At 41.4% G+C, this 21,172-nt stretch overlaps 1 protein-coding gene across 8 annotated transcripts in view; it reads left to right on the plus strand.

Moving 5' to 3' along the window:
• Positions 1 to 21,172, plus strand: part of CALD1 (caldesmon 1) — a 227,158-nt gene that overhangs the window by 131,402 nt on the left and 74,584 nt on the right. For 7 of the 8 annotated variants that reach the window (XR_008437262.1, XM_053978271.1, XM_053978268.1 and 4 more), the window contains one exon: positions 11,472 to 11,583. Coding sequence is in view for 7 of the 8 variants with exons in the window: in XM_053978271.1 (XP_053834246.1) it covers positions 11,513 to 11,583 (71 nt within the window). In the remaining variant the exon portion in view is untranslated. Of the gene's footprint in view, positions 1 to 10,660; positions 10,775 to 11,471; positions 11,584 to 21,172 lie in introns of those variants that run through there. The other variant, XM_053978270.1, reaches the window with a different exon arrangement.

The raw sequence follows: 21,172 nt of genomic DNA on the forward strand, positions 1-21,172 counted from the left end.
CTGGCACAGCATTGACTTCTTGCTGCACATACTTTAAGAAGACCTATGTAGTTCTTGGAAGTGAATTTATATTAAGTTGTAGAAACTTAAATATGGATAAATTGGCAAGGCTGCTTTTTGGTACTTAATAGAAATGAAGAAACTGCTTAGTCATCTCCAAAGATATTTCTGTCTCCTTTTTAATATAAATACCAAAACAACATGGACTTAAAGCAGCAGCAAAGATAGTAAAAATTCAGATCCGTTCCATGAGTGTGTCCTCTTTGAAGTATGTGCACACCCTTCAGACTTTGAAATCACATGTATCCCCCATATAACACCTTGCTTTGGGCAGTGTTTTTTATAATGTTGTTTGTGACATCATTTTCTTTGAAGTAACATCATGAGTTTGCGCATTATGAATTTGTGTCTTCCGCAGCGCTCCCTGGCTAAGAAAACTGGTGCTCTCTTTATATGGATTTTATTAGGGGTGTCTTGCATATGGCATCACCTAACAGGTTCATTTATTTTATGTGACTCTAAGTGTTGATGCTTTTGGATTTTAATTGGCTTTGTGTGAAGATAGATGGGTGCAACTGAGAGCAAACTTAATGCACAGTGTGATGTACATAATTACATTTACACTTTCTGTTCCTGAAAAGTTAGGCTGCAGCAAGATGCATATCTTCTGTTTTCAATTACTTTCACTAGTGGAAAAGCAAGGGAGAAAGAATTTAACTAGAGAACAACCTGTCTTTTATATTTAAGGGACTTCTATAACAGGATCTGAAGTGACACTTGTCAGTATTTACAGGTTGTAAAGGTTTTATTTGGTTCAGGTAAGCATTGAAAAATCTTGCACTTTATTTATGATTTTCAGATATGTTTTTTATTTCCTTTGTTCTCCTTAAGGGTGCAAGCTATTTTCAGGTTAGTGTGAGTGGTTTTTATTCTGTTTGGTTTATTTGTTTGGGTTTTTTAAAATCTGGAGTATGGATTGTAAGAATCCTACAAGTTGGCAAGTGTTATTATCTGGGACTTCGGATTGATTCTTCTCTGTACACATCCAACTGCACCCTGTGGCTGTGAAAAAGGGGGCTTCATGTGCCTTTGGTGCCCAGAACTTATACTGTGAGCAGTCATGTGTGCTCTGTGTCTCAGTCTGAGCTGGGTGGAATTACATGACAACAAGGGAGGCTGGAGGAGAGCCCATAGGGGTTTTGGAAACTTGTGGAAGAGGGTTTTGGGAATGGTAGTATGTAACATTTAGTACAGAAATTATTTTCTTCCCCCACCTATTTCTTTGATTTTTTTTTTTTTTTTTTTTTTTTTTGCCTCTGAACCACACAGATATCTGAGGCACTGTTCCTAAAGAAATGAAACAATTAAAAAAAATATTTGCTTTATGCGGTGCTCAGGTGTAACTCTTTTGTCACATTAATACAAAGCATTTATGTATGTCTGTGTGCACACAGGACACTGTCAGGTCTCACCTGTCTTGTTTGTTTGACTCTGAGCCAGGCCAAAGCCTCACTGCTCTTGGGTCTTCTGGTTTGGTGACACTGCTGTGTGTTTCCTTTTTATCAGCTAAACTCAGCTGTAGTGGGGGTGTATTATGTAGACTTTGAGGGACATACATCTATTTTGTGATACCCTGTTTGAATGGTCATGTTGAAAGGCTTTGTGTTTTTGCTGCCCTGCTTTACCTCTTTGAAGACAGGACTGACCTCCTGCTTCAGCTTTCAACCAAAATGACACAGAATTTCTGCTCATTAGAAATAAATTGATTGACCTACTTGGCAGGAAACAATCTGGGTTTCATTTTTAAAGATGACCAAAAGTGTGAGCTGGAAAAGCCCAGCAGAAATTTCTGCAGCTGGATCCATGCCAGGTGGAATTCCAGAGATTTTCATGATGTTCTGCCATGGAATAACTGGCCTTTCAGCTGCACTGTGTCTGTCATGGTGACATGCATTGTTTTGGTGTGAGTGTAAAGATATTGGGAGGGAAGATGAGTTGAAGTTTAGAAGCAACTGGCAACACCTTGAAAATGTATCATTCATTTATTCCAAGGAACTGGTTGGATTCAAAATACTCAGTGTCTCTTAGGGCAAAACTAGTTAAGCATCAGCAAACCAAACTACTTGTGTTGTTTTTTTTTTTTTTTTTCGTATTTATTTTTTCTTTAAAAATGTAGGGATGATGTCTAAAACCTAGTATGTTGCTTGGTGTTGGCTCAATAGAGCAAGCAACAGAGACCCCCTCGAGCCTCATTAGAGATTATGATGTTCAGCACCAGGCAGAGCTGGATCCTAGAGCTGCAAGTTTTAGCACAAAAAGAAAAAGGGTTGAAAACACAGAACTGAAGCCACAGTAAGCTGGCTGCATTGTATCTTCATATTATTTTCTATTACTATTTTATGACTGACTATGTAGCTCAATGTATCATGATTTTGTATTTTGAACCATGTTCCAGAAAACATGTAGAGTCTGAAGCCTGGCTGAGTGAATATTGCTGTTGGAACCTTACCTTAAGATTTGCTCAAACATTTCATTATTTTTAATGGCATTGCCTTAGCCTTTTAATTCAGGACCAGAGAGACACAGAGAAAGTGTGTAAATAGAATGCTAAAACATTTGTAAAACCTGCTTGGAAACAAATACATTCAGAAAATGTGTAAGCTACTCCACGGTTGTGTAGCTGCTTCTGCCTGTGTGATACTCTTTTGTATTCTGGGTTTGTTTTTTTGTTTTTTTTTTTTTTTTTTTTTTTTTTTTTTTTTTTTTTTTTTGTTTTTGTTTTGTTTTGTTTTGTTTTGTGTTTTTTTTGTTTTTTTTTTTTGTTTTTTTGTTTTTTTTTTTTTTTTGTGTTTTTTTTTTTTTTTCCCTTAATAGAAATCAGTGGGAAATTGCCATTGTCATTTAACAGGGCAAGAAGTACATTAATCTTGTGATTAATTAGCAAAATGTAGATCTTTGCTGGTAGAAGCAGATAAAGGCAAGGGTAATTAGTGAATGGTATCCCATGAGCTTGCTTCCCAGTGTTTGATTGCAGGAAAAAGTGAACACACATCAGAGCTCATTTGGGGACGAAGAACTTTTATAAATGGTTTTGTGGACTACAAAATCCCTCCTATTTTTTTGTGTTTTGCCTCATTGACATTACCTGGGTTATTCTCACTTATGATTAAACATTGGTAAAGGGCAATGAAGCTTTTACTGCACTTTGTATCTACAGCAAAGTATTTCCTCAGTGGTAATGGTACATGTAACTCAGTGGTAATGGTACATGTAAAAATAACTCATTTCCCACAAGTAAGGGTTGCAAGAGTAAAAGCAATTCTGACTTTGCATGTGTGTGCATAAAGGTACAAGAGGATGAAGCAGCCTATATTGGCAAAATCTGAGATTACACCAGCTTCTGGCATGCAGAGTATGCCCATGGAACTTTCATTGTGCATATTAGATGATTCTGGCCTGTGAGGGTGGAATCCAGTCCTGACTGAAGTCTCCGGGAAGTGTGCCAAGGATTCCAACAGGACCTAGATTTCAACTCTAGTTTGTATACGAATAATTCAGTACCTTCTGATCTTTGGGGACAACATATTTGAAATAGTTCAGAGGACACTTGGAGGAGAGAGTCAAGGGTTGATCCTCCTACCATGAGAACCAGTGGCTGTGCCAGCAGCTTCCAGCTCTGTCGTGTTTCTTCCTTCTTCTGCTAATGGGAAATGATAGACAAATGAAATGTCACAGGGATCAGGGGTGGGACAAGTACATGCAAATCCAAATGTCAAGCGAAAGCTCTGCCTGGCCCTTAAGTCAATGTGCAGTAGAGGAAAGGAGAGGAAGGAAGCAGGAGGAGTGGAAATGGCAGTCAGCCTGCCTAAGGGAGTAAAGATAAATGGGGACTTTTCACTGCAACTGACTGGCTGTGAGATGACAGCTCCTGCTGCTGCAGCAGCCCAATGTTTGCTGACACCTCTGGGACAGTGCAGCTCTGCAGCGCTCCTGCCCCAGGGCTGAATTAACCATGGATATAAGAAATGGACCAGCCATGGATCTTTTAGTTGCAGAACCCTCATGCCTTAGGATTTTAGCCTTTATATTTTAGCCTATATATTTGTAATCCAGGAATTCTCTAGTGTATAAGTCTAAACTCCATATAGAGTGTTAGCTCCTGTCTTCCCATTTTGGTCAGATACAACAATTCCTCTCTAGGCCTGGGAATCACAGACACCTCACTGTCTCAGGCCTGAGAAATGTAAACAAAAGTGAGTTGGAGGCAGGAAGCAAACTTGGGGTAAATTACTTCATATTGCTTCATTACTTCATTGAAGCTGTAATTGGAAGATTAACCTCCAATATGCAAATGGACCAAACTTATAAAAGTAGGAATACCTGTGATCTGTTATCCATTTTTGGGTGTAGCCCCTGTGTGGGCTTTGTCTACCCTAAGGGTACCTGAAGGCCCTTCAGTAAATATAACCACTTTTTGTTCCCTTAATTTTGTCTGGCCTCTGTTTTTAGGTAGTCCTGAAAAGGCATCAACCCAAGGAGTGAACCGTGGCAGGAACAAAGTCCTATAAAAAGCTGCCTGTCAGCATTTTCCTGTGGCTCTGTAGCAGCGGGAGCTGTCACAGGGCCTGGCACCTTCAGGAACATTTTGTGATGTATGCTTTGGTAGCCTGTGCTGGAGGCAGGGCTGGTGAAACCTGTTCAGCACCTACTGCAGTTGAGGGCCTGGGCCATGGCCTGGTCCTGTGGGCCATCACTAATTTGCAAACCACCGCCTGGGAATCTCTATTCAATGTCATCACTGCAGATTTTTGCTCAGGATGCCACCTGGGCAAAAATCTGCAGTGATTACATAGAATGGTGTAATTCTATGTAATCACTGTTCTCTAATCTGTTCATCAGGTTTGCAAATACCCCACCAGTGTACATGAGCTTTTTTCACTCCCATGAAATACGAGATGGAAAATGTACTTCATACCAAAAGCAGAGCTTTTAGCAGATGGGGGGGGGGTTGATTTCCTCATTGAAATTCTTTGTAATTGACTGTCTTCTTCTCATAAAGTCAGTTGTTTGGAAATATACATGTAGCTGGAAGTGAAATGTTTGAAGAACTGAAAAAGGGACCTTGAGAAAACACCAAAGTTTGATTTTCTTATGCTTACGTTGGTTTGCCATTGATGAATTGCCCTTGGAAGTCCTAAGAAGTATGGTCAGATGAAACAAGGAACAGCTACATTGGAATAAAACTGTCTTCATGTGACCTAGTATATTTATCTTGCCTCAAATCCCAAATGAGCTATTCTGTTTGGGAAGGAATAAAGCTGCTTGATATGGGTTTGTGGGTATGTGTGTATATATATGTATATGTACAAGAGTTTATTTTCTGCAGTCAACACGAATACTTGGCCAAATTTACAGAAACAATTGCAGATGTGGTTTTGCATGAAAGGAACATTGAAAATGAATTTATGGAGCCTTGCTGTTGGTAATATATGATTCCAGTCATAGTTAACATCTTGGACTAAAGAAGGAGCATGCATGAGGTGTGACAAAGGAGAAATCAATCCTTTGAACTCCACCTTTTGATTTCAATGAAGTCATGCCTGTTTCTGAAAGACCTGAGTGGCACTGAATGCTTCTAAAGCAGAATTAATAGGGGAGAAATGAAAATAATTTCCAAATGATTTCTGACAGGTCTTAATAAAAAACACATTTATTTGTTTTGACTGACGATTAAAGAGCTCTAATTCTCCCAGATATTGCAGTAGGATGCTTGTCATACCTGCTTTCACAGGTGCCAGATTAAACGAGTCACATTTAGACAATGAGTGTTGCTTGCTGAGTTGCTTTTAGCTTCAAAAGGGGCAATGAAGAGGTTATGTTTTCACTTCTGAGGTGGAGGAAGTAGAAAGAAAAGGCAATGGTAGTCTTAGGGATACTGTACATGTCATGGCATTTAGCCAGCTAATGTGAAATATCCTTTATGCTTCTCACTGACCAGTCCTTTGCTGACATTTGGAAGGTCCATGCTTTGACACCAGGGCTTTGAGCCACCTGAGGTGGACACAAATGGGAAAATGGGACACTTGGATTAATGGGGTGCAAGTCACAAAGCTGCATGCAGTCTTGGTTTAAGTCAAAATTTAATGAGAAATTTGATGGTTTTGGTGGTAGTATTAAGAAAAATAAAGAAAGCATTGACAGCAATAACTTCTGTCACCACCTGATCCTGCAATGAGGACAGGTCAGAGGACAGTCAAATGTTTAGTTGCGAGCATGTGGGAAATCTTTGTGTAGCTGGACTTGGAAGGGTCCTGAAATTTCTACCAGCTCCTGCAGAACTGGGATTCTGCAGCAGTGCAGGATGGGCCTGTGCTGGTAGCCCACTTTATTCACCAGCCTGAGAGGTTGTAGGGCTCAGAAAGGAACGGGACACACCTGAGGCACAGCATGCAGTAGTCTTGAGAAACGATGGGAAATTCAGTGGATTTCTCTTGTTACAAAGAAACTTAGGCCAAATCCCCTTGCTTCCCTTCAGGTGAATGAGGAAAATTGGGAAATTTGCTGTTGTACTTAGAGAGAAATAAGATGGAATGTGCTTGTGTGATGTGGTCACCAGGCATGGCCAGCACAGAGCCTCATGCTGATGCCTTGTGGAGGCTGACCTGGAACAGAGAGTGGATGGAGTTAAAGAATAAAGCAGGGATTTTTTTAAAAGGCCTCAATGGATCCACCTTGGGCAGCACCAGAGCCCAGCCAGGGCTGCACCCAAGAGGAACCAAAATGGTCCCAAAATGCACGAGCGCTCCCGGGGGCTCTCACTGGGATCAGCTCTGCTCCATTTGCACCTTGCAGTTCATTGTCCCATTCCAGCTTTAGCCCATGCACTCCCATCCTGCTTGTTTTTCTCTCTCCAGCCCACGTTGTTTGTGCTCTTGGGCCTGAGATTTGGATCATTTGTCCTTGGTGCCCAGCTGGAGAAGGAATTGTTTTGTCTTGCTGCTCTGTGCAGAGAGCTCACCATCCCCTAATGTGAAGCTCAGAATGACACACTAAAGCAGCACAGAACCTGAAAAATATCAAAGCTAAAACCTGAGGCATCAATGCAATACAGGGCCGTGTCATGTCAGGGAATATGCTTTTGTTTGAAGTTTCTTGGCTCAGCCAGGTTGAAGCTGGTGTAGAAGTTCAGCCTAAACATGACATCTGGGAGCTCCTGCAGTGTAATGGAAAGGTGACTGGGAGATCTTGAAAGACATTTCTTGTTAAAGACCTGAGTAGTAGTTTGCATTTTGCTTGCTGCCAGACTGGCTCCTCTGTTTTTAAGACCCCCTGGATGCTGAGTTGTCACTGAAACCAGCGCTGGGAATAGGGTGAGGACAGTGTTAAATCTGAGCCAGAGCAGGAGGTTACTTTGCTCTCCATACTGGATTATACAATTATTATGGTAGTGTGTGTATTTCTACTCAGCCAATTTGTTATTTGCTTTCAAAAAGCACATTTCACCAAGAACTAGTAAGATATTTGTCACATATTTGCAATTACTGTGTGCTTTCCTCCGATTTTCTACCTGGATGAAAGCTTGAAGAAAGAAGACAAAATTTTCAAAGTCTCTCACGGAATGAGACATAAAGGGGAGTGGGATTTGCATGTGTGTGCTTTGTTCTGGGAGGGATTAAATGTGGCTGAAATAAGTACTTTTTAGCATGACAATGAAAAACTCAACAAATTTTAGCAATAAACCATAGGCAGCTGAAGATCAAAGGCATTATGTGAGGTGCAGAGAGGGAGGGAGGGACTGGTATTGCTTTTGAGGAGAGGGATTTTTTGAGGGAGAGATGACATTTTCAGGGCACATGCTTTGCTGTGATTCTGGTTCAACCAACGTGGCAATGTAGGTAAATTCTTCCACAGGTCCCTCTTTTGAACCTGGTGGTGGAAAACCCCCACAAGTTTACTTCAGATTATTTCAGTGGTGTAAAAGCTGAAAAGATGCTGAGGGTCTTGTTTGAAGTAGAAACAACAAAATGGTAAGTGGTGGACCTATTCACGCTGTAAGAATAGCCCACATTCCAGTAATTTGCACATAGGTGTGGATGCCAGGGGAATAGAACTGGTCAAATAATTTCAGACATCCACATTTATTCAATAAATATATATATTTATGCTTCTTTAAAATTTATTGCTGTCTTCTAGGTGAATTAGATGAAAAACATACCTGGAAATAGTTTGGGGGAAAAAAATTGAGATATCAAAATATTTTCCATTTTAATTTGAACCCCCAAAATTTTATATTTAAAATAAAACTAGGGAATTTTTCTTTTTGAGGTTGAATGAAACATTGCTTTTGAAACAGTTTTCTTGGGATAGTTTTCCTCTTTTCAGAAAATAGAACTTTTTTGGTTTGACACCAAGTTATTAAAAATAAGTGTTCCAGGAAAACAAATATGCATTCAAAGAGTAGAAAAAGAAAATGTCTTTGCACACCTTGAAAGGTCATGCAGAGAGATGTTTTCCCAAGTGGCTTTGAAGGCAGGCCCTGGAGGGGAGCTGAGTGGAGTGTTACATTTTATCCCAGGATGTTTTTACTCATGAACAATTTTAATCTTACAAAAAGAAGCATTAAAATATGTACACTCCAAAAAATGGCTCGTAAGAACCACTTCTAATAATTGGTACCTACATCAATAGGTAAAGCAATTTTTTGAGTCTTCTGAGAATCTTAGATTTTATACTATGTATAAAAAATGTGCATTATATTATATACTGCATATTTTTGTGGAAACAGGAGGAATTTTTAGGTGTTATTGTCAAGTGGTTCTCAGAGGCTGAAAGACAGCTTCTCATTTCTGGGGAGACAGTGAACAGCACTGAGTAGTTGACTTCTTCAAGTGAACCTTCTGGCTGATGACTCCTTTTCTTGCACTAATATGGCTTTGCTAGCTAAAGGTTAAACTGTTGACCTGAACTCCATTTCCGAAGTGGCTTCCTGATTTTTGAGAGAGAGATTTGGATTGCAAGCCTTCTGAATGCCATGCAGTGGCTGTGCCTCAGTCCATTGAGACACTACACTGGGATAAACCCTTGACATCCTCCCAAGACATCCATCCATCATCCATCCATCTGATCTTCATTGCACGACAGAAGAGTATCCTGAGGATGGGGAAAATTTGCTGCATCAGGGAACTCCTTATCACTGCTGGGCAATCTCCCCAATGCTCCTGGGAAGGAAAAGAGGGGAGGAAGAACAGAAATAGTTCTGGGTTGTTGTTATTATCCTCCTCAGACTTCCTCAGTGAGGAAGAGCTCGAGCTTTCAGAGATGGGAGGTGGTGCTGAGGACCACGTAGAACAGTGGAGGATGGGCTGGGATATTTGGAGAGGGCATGGGGGTAATGTTGGTGCACAGAGCCTCGAGCAGCCCAAAAGGAAAGAGTGTGCCTTCAGAGGTGGAGAGAGGGATGTGCCTGGCTGGCTAGGAGGTGATGAAGGCGCACATAAATCAGATATCAAAGCATGTCTGCTTTGGGGAGGCAAAGCATGAAAAAGCTTTGGGATTCTTGTTTCTAGCATGTGAGCTGATGTCCTTACAGCCAACGCTTTGTTTAAATCCCTGATGGTGACTGTGCTCCGCAGACTAAATGCCTGGTACAGTCTTAGTTCCTGAGGACGCTGTCATTGTACAGAAACCCACAGTGTGCTGCTTTGAACTTGTTTTGTAGTGTGCCATTCCTCCTTTGATCAGCCCTGCAACTCACAGGTCCTTCAGTAAAGAAACTGGGGCCAGATTTAGCTGCACATGTGGGCTGAGATGGATACACTTCTTGGGAGAAAATGGAAGATTTGCTGTTCTGGGTTCTTCAAGGGGTACCTGGTGGTAAGAGTAAACACAAGATTGGCAAAAAACCTTGTTACAAATTGCTTTTTAGATACATAGTCTAACTGAATTTAATAAAAAGGTAAGCAGCAGCAATTGCTGTGTCTCTATCAGATTTGCAAAATTAATTTTTCCCTTGAATCTCCACAAAAAAGCCCCAGACAAATGCGAGGAAAATCACATCAACATCAAAAATTTAAATCCCCCAATCTGGGAACAATTCAAAAAGAACAATACCCCCAGGGAAAGTAAACTAATAAAATAACCTTCACAACACCCCTGTCCTCAGCAGTGTTTCAATCCAAAAAAGGGGGCAGGAAAAGCTCCAAATTCCCTGAAGCCACGCAAGGCTTTGCTAGTGCCAGTGATTTTATGGGGAGGGCACTTGGCCGTTGCCCCGGCGGGCAGGACCATAAATAGAGCCACAAGACAGATCTCCATCGGCAAAGAGAGCGCTTCAAATAACGCCCAAATGCACCTTGGCTTCGTTTGCCTCCTGCTGCCAGCAGCTCCTGAGGCACCTTTGGAAGTTCTGGCGCGGTGGCTTTCCCTGCGGCGGGCCGGGCTGGGAAGCGTGGTTTTTGGGGGGGACGTGGGGGGTGGAAATGCTGGGATTGCAGAGGAAGCTGAGGCCTCCAGCCCTGCACAGGAAGCAATCTTAGAGCAGGCCTTAAATGCCAGATTCCAGGCAGAGTTTAACTAACCACTGACAGCTCTGTAAACAAAGCAGGGACAAAAAGAGAACAGCTTTCCCTTTTCTGGTAGTCATTTTTGGTTTGGGGGCTGCAGGGGAATTCTGTAATAGTCGGCTTGATGGGATATAAACCGAGGCTGGAAAGGCTTTGTATATGAAGAACTGTAAAGGGGAAAATACTTCATGGACTAAATCATAAAGAAGAAGGTAGGGCACGGGCAAAATGCGCGGATTCAACTACAAAAAAAAAATATTGCTACTCTTTGTTCTTTGAGCAGGATTTGTACGTAGTTTGACTTCCCCTGTGTGGTATTTAAAAGCAGTGGCTTATTTTTCTTGTTTCTCTTTTTGTAATCTTTTTTCTTTCCCCCCCTCCTTTTTTCTTTTTCTTTCTCCTCTCATTTTCTCTTCACTTTCTTTTTTCTGCATTTCTGAAGGAGGGGGTGGGAACAGCTGGACAGGGACTAACTTTTGCAGAGCTTTTAATTATCTGTGCAGCTAAAGAAAATAAGAACTCTCTTGTGCAGTGCTTTTATTGCTTGTGGTGAAAAATTGGAAGCTTAAAGTTAAAAATCCTGCTGAATTGTTGCTTTTTGTTATTGGAAAAGACCTGTGATGTTACAAATAGCTAGTCTGTGGCTAGCAGATGTATACAGTCCTTAACTTGAAGCATGTTGATTTAATTTTAACTAGGAAACTAAACACAGGCACGGGCTATGTTTATCCTACAAGACATTTCATTAATCTTATTTGTCTCAACAATACTGAGGAAGTTGAGTTTTTTGATGGAAAAAGAAAATAGTTACAGTGAAGCTAAAACAGCAAAACAAAACTAAATGGACTCAGTCGGTTAGATGCATCCCTTGTGCTTTCACTCTCATCTAAGTGATCATCTCCTTTTTAGATTTGGATCTTCCCAGAGCTTGGAAGGCTTAAACACCCACCATGGATGACTTTGAACGCCGCAGAGAACTCAGGAGGCAAAAGCGTGAGGAAATGCGCCTGGAAGCAGAGAGGTGAGTTACTACATCTGGAAAATGGTGCTGGGGCTGGCCTTTGATTAGCAGTGGCTATGAGAATTTCTGCCTGAAGTCCCAGAGAGTCCTTGTGCTAACAATGTGTGCCAAAACCCAGCTTTAGCTAATGTTGTGGGGTTGTATTGTCTAATTTCCTTACACTGCTGTACATTGGCTGCTGTAAACTGGCTTCTAGTTATTTTGCTACATGGATAAATGTAAACAGCAAAGGTGGTGGAATATGGCCACGTGAAATCATAGAAAGGAAAGCTCATCCTCAGATGCTGTGTGAGTGCTGTGCAGAAGGCATTGTGTTTGCCAGATATTTATATAGCAGACATTATATATATATTAAAGATAAAGTTATAAGATATAAATTGAAAGCTGGGATACACTTGGTATATGTAGTATAGCATATGTGTGAATTGGCTGCCATTACTGTGCAGCTGCTGTTGTGTTTGTACTGCCTGTTGCTTTTTATTCACTTACAGTCTCTTTATGTGGGCAACAAGAGCAGCATTTGCTGTCAGTTGTCACAGATTTGCTTTGGTGAAATGAGAGCAGAATTTGATGTGGGTATGATGATGTCAATTTATGAAAGAAATACCATGAAAATACTGGCAATGACATTTCATTAACTAAACCCATTTTACACTTGTACAGTTCAGTTTGCTTTAATGAAATTTCATTATTTACACTGGTGTAAGCAGGGAGAAGGGCTCAATTTATTTTTGAAATGTCTTCAGTGATAAAAAGATTTGATTTTGCTTATTAACACTGCATTGATTTAAAAAAAAAATGAGGCTAGGTTTAAGCACATTTTGTTCTCATTTTTGTACTTAATTCTAAGAGGGACTTAATTTTCATTCCTCCTTCTTTGAGCAAAGCTGTTAAAGGAAAGGCCTTAGGGTTTGTTGGGAATAGAGGCCTTGGGTGGTCTGTGGAGGATGTTAGGGGTTGTAACTCCCTGTGGGAGTTTCTGTAGAAAAATGCCACTTGACTTCTCTTTGAAGACCTCCAGGCTGTTGTTTAGGATTCAGAGGCTGTGGGGTGACCTGGGCATCAGCCAGGTGGTATGGCTGGTTTGGGCAGGCAGGGACAGCCCCAGGGGTTGGGGATAGTGGTCTCTGCCCTTGCCATCCCTGGAGCTGAAATCCAGGGTGTCCCATGTATCCCATCCTGCTAATGCAAAGTGGTTTTTCCATGTCTGGGGTGTTTTGTTGGGGTTTAGTGTTGTGCTTTCATGGAGGAGGGTAGCTTGGTGGCATCCTGGCCAGAGGAGAAGGGCTTGGGCCTGTGTCCCTTTTCCTCCCTAATCACTGCAGATGTGCTCCATGCCCTTTCCCACACAGTTGAGGGCTTTCAACAATAAATTACTGTACACTAAATCTTGCTGTACTCCCTTTGCTGCTGCCAGCTTCAAGCATTCAAGTACAATGAGTCAGACCTCTTAAAAGTCACAAGACTGCTTTAAAAATCCCAACATCTTAAAAATAATTTGGTCTGGCCTTTTTATTTGTGATTTGCCTTAACAATAACAGATCCGGATTCTCAAGTTTGGATGTGACTCTGGGAGCTGGAACCTCCCAAATCCTGCCCCAGTGAGGGCAAAGTGGGGCAGGAGCTGAGCTGAGCATCTGCCCCCACTGCAGTGCTCACACAGAGGGAAAGGCAGCAGCATCGGGGCAGTCATTAACAAATGAATATGTGATGCTGCATTGGTTTTGGCGAATTCAGATTTTTAGGGATTTGGGGATCATCTTCGCCTTTAATAATATGACCACAACATGTTCACATGTCATAAGCTGCAGAAATCTGCTTGCCAGATTTGCCTCTGAACACTTTCAGGTGTTTTATGAAGTGGATTGTAGAGTCCTAAAGCACAGCATGGAGGCTGGAAATGTTCCTTCATAAGCTCTGAGCAGAGGCCATTTCCCCAGCCCTCCCATCAGTGGGCTGCAGCCTTGCTGTGGGGAATCCAGCACTGGTTGCAAGAATTTCTGCTGGGAGATGGAGAGATGGATCTGTGTGGGCTGTAACATACTTGCCAGTCTCCCATATACTGTTTAGGCTTCTTTGAGTAGAACATAAAAGCCAGAAATGCCAGCGGCCATACCCATCAGCAGTGCTGTAACTCAGCATTTTGCTGTTTCCTGGGTTAAACCTATATTGGAAGCCCGTCTTTCTAGCTGGATGCCTGCGCCCAAGAAAGACTGAGGGGTGAAAATGTATCAGCATGGACTCCTGTACCACATGCCCAAGAGAGAGTGGCTTGATGTTAGCATGCCCCCACGAGAGCCCGAGGCTGTGTTAGGATTGGTGAGGACACACGAGCTGTCACGTTCCCAAGTGTCTGTGATGCTGGAGCCACTGATGTCCAGCTATTTAATCTTTGGAGAAGCTCAGTGTCAGTTCAGTCCTTGAGGTCTGGTGTTAGGCTTTGTGTTTTGGGGCTTTTTTTCCATTAGAAATCTGTTGGAAATGACACTTTGTTGTGCTGTGTAGCCCTGGCATTCTGGGTTCATATGCTTAGAACCTCTGGGTTCATATGCTTAGGATCCTGAGGACTCATTTTGTCTTTTGAAGACCAACATTGCATTTCACCCCTGGTACATGCTGTGGCTAGTAATTCATGCAGCGGCGACTCAGATAAAAAGTGTCACCAACTCAAAAACAAAGTGGTTTTTTTTGCATTTTAAGTTCTTATAATTTCAAGGTATTCCAGACATTCTGGATTCCCCACACGGGCTCACTGTGCCCACCCAGAAATGTTGTCCAGACAGATTTTTTTTTTTTTTTTTACTATTTATATTTGTCTGGATCTCTGGAGGCCTATCAACGTGTTTGGAGCAGCACAGCAGATCTGTCTGGGAGGCATGTTTCCAACAGCAGACATATGGGACTTTGTCCAGCTTTCTCCCAGGCTGTCAGATTTATTGCATGTGCTCAGCCTGGCGGGGACCCAGCAGCTCAGGTACCTCAGGGGGGAAGGAGACTTTTCAGGCACAGCCTGGGAAACCCAGGACAAAGTATGGCAGTGTTAACTTGTGCCTGTCTGGCAGTATTCTGCATCAGGTGTGTACTGGTCAGGGAAAAAGGAAAACCTTCAGCTGTTGGGGTGATGGGATGTGCTACATCTTTAATTGCTCTGTGGCAAAGCCAAGGCTTTGTCCTGCTCCCCAGGGGCAGGGCAGCAGCTCAGGGACTCCTGTGCATGGGCTTTATAAAGCCCTGAGGTACCAGACTGGAGCCAGTGGGAAACTTTGCACTGATTTCAGTGGCCTTTGGATTAAGCCCTACCTGAGTTATTCTAGCCAGTTGATTTATTAGGCAGTGGCAGCCCTGAAAGAGCTGGGTGAAGGCTTTGCCTTCCCAGCCACAGGGTACATTCTGTGCTGGAGTGTCAGGGCTGGCACAAAAGTGAGCTGCTCATAACTGACAGGAACAATCCCATGTGGAACTGGAGCACAGGGGACTGGCTTCTTTCAGCAAGGGAAAAAAACAAATGCCACCTGCTGCTTTCTGCATCTTCCTAGGCAGTAAAAGATGTTCTCTTGAACAAAACCATCAGGCTTTGTCATTTTGGCGTTGTAACTGGTGCTAGAAGAATTTAGCTTGGAGCTGGGAAGAGTTTGTGTCTGCAGGGGTGGTGCTTTCTGAGTATCTTGCTGGTCCACTTCAGTCTGCTGCAGCTGCACTGAAAAATTGAGGTGAAATACTTATTGAAATGACAATGGACCTACTTTCCTTGACTTCAGCATAACTGAGAGCAAAAATGAGCCCCTTGAACTCTCTAAAGAATATTTCTCAGGTTAATCTATTTAGCACTTAAGCCTCAAATTTACAGGTGGCTGACTTGCCATTGTACCAGCAATGAATTTTCACTTCTACTTTGTGATTGTTGTTTTGTTTGTATTTGGTGTTTAGTTTTTTGTTTTTTGGGTTTTTTTTTAATTATACTAGGAAGCTGATCCAATTTGCTCCATTGTCACATCATCACTACTGCAGACTTCAGGAAGGTCTTAGGGTCAGTGTCAGACTGGCCTCCATTTAGCTGAAGCTTAACTTTGAATCTGAACCAGAGTTTTGCCCTGTGTCATGCTCTTCCCTAAGGGATTGTAGATCATATCATGGGGAAGGAGAGATGTTGGTCATCCTGTTGTGAAAATATGGCAAAGAGAAGGGGCTAACTAGATCCATTACTATTACTAGTTATTTATTTACTAATAATTATTACTAGTAATTACTATTACTAAATTCACCCTAAAAAAGGTTATGTGAGTAGGACATAGAGAAAACTATTGCCTCAAAGCTGTTTGGTTCTTGATAGCATTAATTTCTAAAGGCAGTGGTTAAAGATTTCTTTATTTAAAAAAAAGATCCTGCAGGTCAGGGATGGCAGCTGCCTGCAGGAGGCTAAAAATCTCCTGGGTTAGTAAATTGTTTAATGAAACTTCTGCTGAAACAAGACACATGGTTATTCCCAACTTGGTACAACTGAAAAAGTCAAGTGAATTTCAGTTCGGATCCATGAAGGTGTGTAGAGAACCAGAAAGACATTTCACGTGCTTTTTGCCGTTCCTGTTGAGCCTGTTGTAGCTCTGGTAGCACGCAAAGGACTGTTTCACCAGGTTAAGAAGGTCAAAGCAGCAGGGTACATCTTTGCAGGACAATGAGAAGCACGTTTCTTATCTTCTGGAGAGGTTAACACTGGACACATTTGTGTCCGTAGCATCTTAATGCTTCTGGAGAGCAAGGAAGTGCCATCTTTGTCAGCCACAGAAAGTAAAAAAATGTCCTCCTCCTGTCCAGGACAGTGAGGGTAAGCATGTGTCCATGCCAGACCAATGCTGAATGACCACAAATAACTTCTGAAGCTGTTTTTTGTTCCTGCAGTGCAGTTATCCCTGGTATGGCGTGTAGGTTAGTGAGAAAATGTTAAACAGAGTTCAGAGTTTAGGAATTACACAAAAATGGTTCCTTTCTGGTTTCCCTTTTCTTGAAACACTAGGAGTTGCCCACTTCTTGTTCTCAAGTGTCTGGTTATGTTTTTATGAAGAGTTTTCAGAGATTATGCTTCAATTCAGGTTCGTGTTGAGGAAAGGAGAATATGATCTTAATACAAGTTTTCAAGGAGTGCATGTTTGAACATAAGAGAAGCTGGCTGCATATGTGTTCCATGTAATTTCCCAACGTTCATGTTTTATTTCAGAATTGAATTTCCCCAAAAGTTAAGCCTCTGTCCTTCTAAGGGCTGTGATCCTGTCTATTCCAAGCCTCTTTTGCTACTAGAAAAACAAACAAACAAACAAAAAAACTACAGTGGTTTTATTTCTCCATGAACTTCATATATCCTGAAGTTGCAAATATTTTGGGGATTTCTGTTTGTCTTTCTGTAAAATACTCACTTTTTGCTAGAGCCAAGACATGACATCTTCTGCCCAGGAGTTAAATATCGAGGCACTGAATAAATAAGATTAGAGATGCGTGAGAGTTGAGAACAAATTGAAGCAGAGTGCTCCAGCTGTTAACCTGTCTTCACAGCTGCCTGGAATTCCAGGACTGACAGGACATATTTGGATTGTTGAGGTGGGTTTGGCCTTTCACACTGAATCTCTGTTGTGCAATTTTTGGAGTTCATTCTTAACCCAGGCAGAAAAGCATGACCTAGGAGCTCCTTAAAACCTTCTCTACTGCACTCACTCTCAAGTGAGAGTGGATACTAAACAAATTTTTGCTATTGCAGCATTTCAAATGCTCTTGAGGAAATAACCAAAAGCTGTATGGAAAGCTCAGTAGAATTTAGCAGCTAATTTTTGTGTTTATCAGATTGCATTTTCTTTCAAATGCAAGAGAAGTGCTTCATAAAAGCAGCTTTGTTCTTCCAGAGAGCTAGACATACAGAGTATAGACTTCACTGAGCTGAACCCACTGCAATTCCTAAGCAGACAACAAAATCAGCTCCTTAGTATCTGATATAATAATCCAGATTATGGATTATAGTATGTTAAAATCACTCTAATCTGGGTACTATGTGTACTGTACCAGCCAAGCTTTTAGGAGGACAGCTCCAATCTAGCACCCAGACAGCTGGCAAAATGCCCCATCTTTCATCTCTTGGAAACACCATCGAATTTTGGAAATGATTGGGTGAAAAGAGTCACCTCCAATCCTGTAACCAGGTAACCCACCTACTGCCAGTGGAAAACCTGCCCTTTGTTTCCTACCATGAATTTATTAGCTTTAACTGGACTGATGTCCTTCATGATCTGGATCTTATTTAAATACCTAATAAATACAGGCATGGAGAAACAGATTTTTGTGCTTATTTTTGATAATTCTGGCAAGCATGCCTGCTTGAAACAGCACCATGCGAGAAGCAATATAACATGGAATTTTATCATGATTTTCAGGATTTGACCAAAACATGGTACTGCACAAAGAAAACAGTGAGTCTGAAGAAACGTAGCTGATATAGTGCAAATAAGTGTCAATGGCTTTCCTGACATGTTTATGTTGAAAAATTACATCTATTTGGTATCTTAGATGCAAATTGGCAGTATGCAGTCTGTTAAGCCAGGGCAGACTGCAGCACTTTTGCATCTCTGTCATTGTCCCTTGAAACATAAAGTCATATTTGCCACCAGGATTTTCTCGTACAACACACTTCAGATACTTGAAATGCAAAAAGGCTGCGTTAGGTGAACATTGGCCTAAGGTTGTGAAGGCACAGAGCCTTCAAATTTCCTGTGCCATTCACAGCAGGGCACGTAGCCTACCTTCTGTTAGCGCCACGTGGCAGAGACCAAAGGCATTGTTCTAAACTGACTCAGAGTAAAAAATGGTTCTGTTCTTGGTCCCTGGTCTACTTCTGTCAGACTCTTAGGCAGGGAAATCTCTATATTTCTTCCTAGACAATAAGTATGTAGCTGAGCTCTCAGCTGCTTAGTCGTTTTCCATGTGCCTGATATCCACAATTAGTGCAAGTGGCAGAGTTAATTTAATTCTTTGTATAAAGCATTGTCAAGCCATAGGATTATGTTTACCTCATCACACAAATGCATGTGCTTACAAATGAGTGGGCTGAAAAATCTACATTAACCCTTCCTTTGACTAAATAAGGCCATATATTTAATAGTGATGCTTGGCAACAAATTTCATTTAGTTTAAAGAAAAGCAAAGGGAATACTGTGTTCTTCCCATACAAAAGAAGCTGATGGTTGAACATCCCTGTGTCTTAGGAAAAGTTTTAAAGAATACTCTTCAGGCAAATATGTTTGATATATTTACCTCCAGTAACATACTCTCTAGGCTGCATATGTGTGTTGCAAGGGTCTGGACAGAAGAAGAACTAATGTCAACCTTTAAAATTGCAAATTTGCAGACTTGGAATGGTATCTCTTAGTTATTATATTTAAATGCCTTCTTCTAAGAGAACAAGAACATTGTTGAACTAATTGCTTAATTATGTTACTGTTCTTCAGGGCATTATGGGCTCAGAATGGTAGAAATTATCAGACATGAGAGAAATTGCAGTTATTGCCGAGATGTAAGAGTCTTTAAGGAATGACATGAAAATAAATTTAGCCAGAGTATTTCTAGGAGCATCTGCTTCTCGGTGTGAGTTTGCATTTTATTAACGTCTTTATGATGTAATATCTGAAATTAAACCAGAGGATCAGAAGATGAGATTTCCCCTTAAAAAGCTGAGGCCAATTGTTTTGCAGGGATAATAGATAAAATGAAGTCAAATGCTAACAAGTTTTACACACGAATAAGCAGAGTTATGTAAACGCTATCAGATTGCTGGCAGCCTGGGCAAAGCCATCCCTTCACAGCTCAGTTCAAAGAACCACAGAGGAAAAATGGGATTTGCAAATGAAACCCCAAACTGATTTCAACTTGCAGAAGCATCTCATTTGGTCAATTAGCTTCTGCATTTTGGCTTTGTGCCTTTAAACAAGTTTTTAATTACTGAAGATAAATATTTATAAGCGGCTTTATTTCTCTCATCGTAACCTACTTATTAGCTCATGCTAAACGAGGAAAACCCCTCTTGCCAGCAGATTGTGCTTGCATGATCAAGGTCTTTCATAGCATGAAGGAACTCATCAGGTGGCTGTGCTTCTTGGGCAAATTAATTCATCAGCACACAGCTCAGGAAATATTCCCGGCCAGAAATAAGGTCAGTGGGCACCTAGACCTTCAGAAAGGAGTCTGGTGACAGCACAGTCCCCAGGAATGCTGGCACAGAGCCTGACCAGAGGCTCAGGTCAGCACAACAATACAGCTACAGGTCAGGAGGAGTAGTGGTTGTGTTGGTGCTGCAGCTGAGCCCTTCTCTTCCTGGGGAGCAGCTAGGGTGATGGGAAGTGGAAAAATAAGCAGGATGCTTTTTTTTTTTTTTTTTTTTATTTTTTTTTATTTTTTTATTTTTTTATTGGAAAGTATAAACCAGTGGGTAGTATGTGACAGTTAAAGGTTAGCTTCATGTTGGTTGACATTAAGGAAATATAAATAGATGCTGTTTTGCTCCTTTTTATGTCAAAACTTGCTGGTTGGTCCAAATAAACTTGCTTATTAATACTCTTTGCTAGATAGCCTTGAATAAAAGGCCAGCAAGTTTGTCATGCTGACATAGAAAATCAAGGGAAGGCTGCAACTCAACAGCAAGTTGTGACTATCTTTTGATTTGGGATTTTGTCTTTTGGGTTTTTTCCTCTAACATCTTTCTAAAAACATGCCTCAGTTTCCTTTAAGGTAGGCTGTGACCCATTTTCAATGCAGACATAATTTAAGCAGACAGCAAAGACTGCTCTAGCAGAGGTTATCTTCTAGGGGGACTGGGTTCTTGTGCTGAGACCAGAAGAGGTGCTCTAAACTGGTACCTAAAAGCAGAGCTTCTTCAAAGGTTTGGTTAAGTTACTGCTCCATACTCCTACTTCCCTCTTCCAGCTTGAGACCACATTTTGGTGTAGGCAACATTTTGGTATATGGATTGATTAATTGAATTGAGCAAGTACTCCCTTCTTAGTGAGACCTCTTCAACCTGATGCATACATATCATAGCAAATTTTGAAGTCAATTAAGTGCACAGAGTGGAAAGAAACCAAATCACCTTGACTCGATTTACTGCTTGTCAGCTGAGCCTCTCTCAAGGCAGGACTTACTGTGAAGCAGCACAGTGGGAGGGTAAGTACAGTCACATTTGCACTGGGAGGTTTGCACAGATTTAATGCACTGGGTTTCAAACCAGGTTTGAGGTAGTTTTCTGCTATTTCTGTGCACAAGCAAGGACTCTGTAGCTGTGATGCACTTCTAAAGTCACTGAGAACATAGGCAGTTGTGTGTTCACAAGACACATCTTCCTACCACAAGACAGGCCCCTGTGTGTAATAGCTTAATTTGGAGAAGTATGTATTTGAGGCTGGGAGGTTGTTTTTGAGCAGAATTCCAATGAGCAGACAGTGTTAACAGGAGCAAGCTGGTTTCATTTATAACACTGTCAGCCCTCTAGTGATAGGGAGATCAGATACTCAGTGTATCAGTCCTGGGAATTTCTGAAAGGCAGTGTTATAATTACAATGGT

Source organism: Vidua macroura, chromosome 5, assembly GCF_024509145.1.
Source record: "Vidua macroura isolate BioBank_ID:100142 chromosome 5, ASM2450914v1, whole genome shotgun sequence".
Taxonomy (NCBI): domain Eukaryota; kingdom Metazoa; phylum Chordata; class Aves; order Passeriformes; family Viduidae; genus Vidua; species Vidua macroura.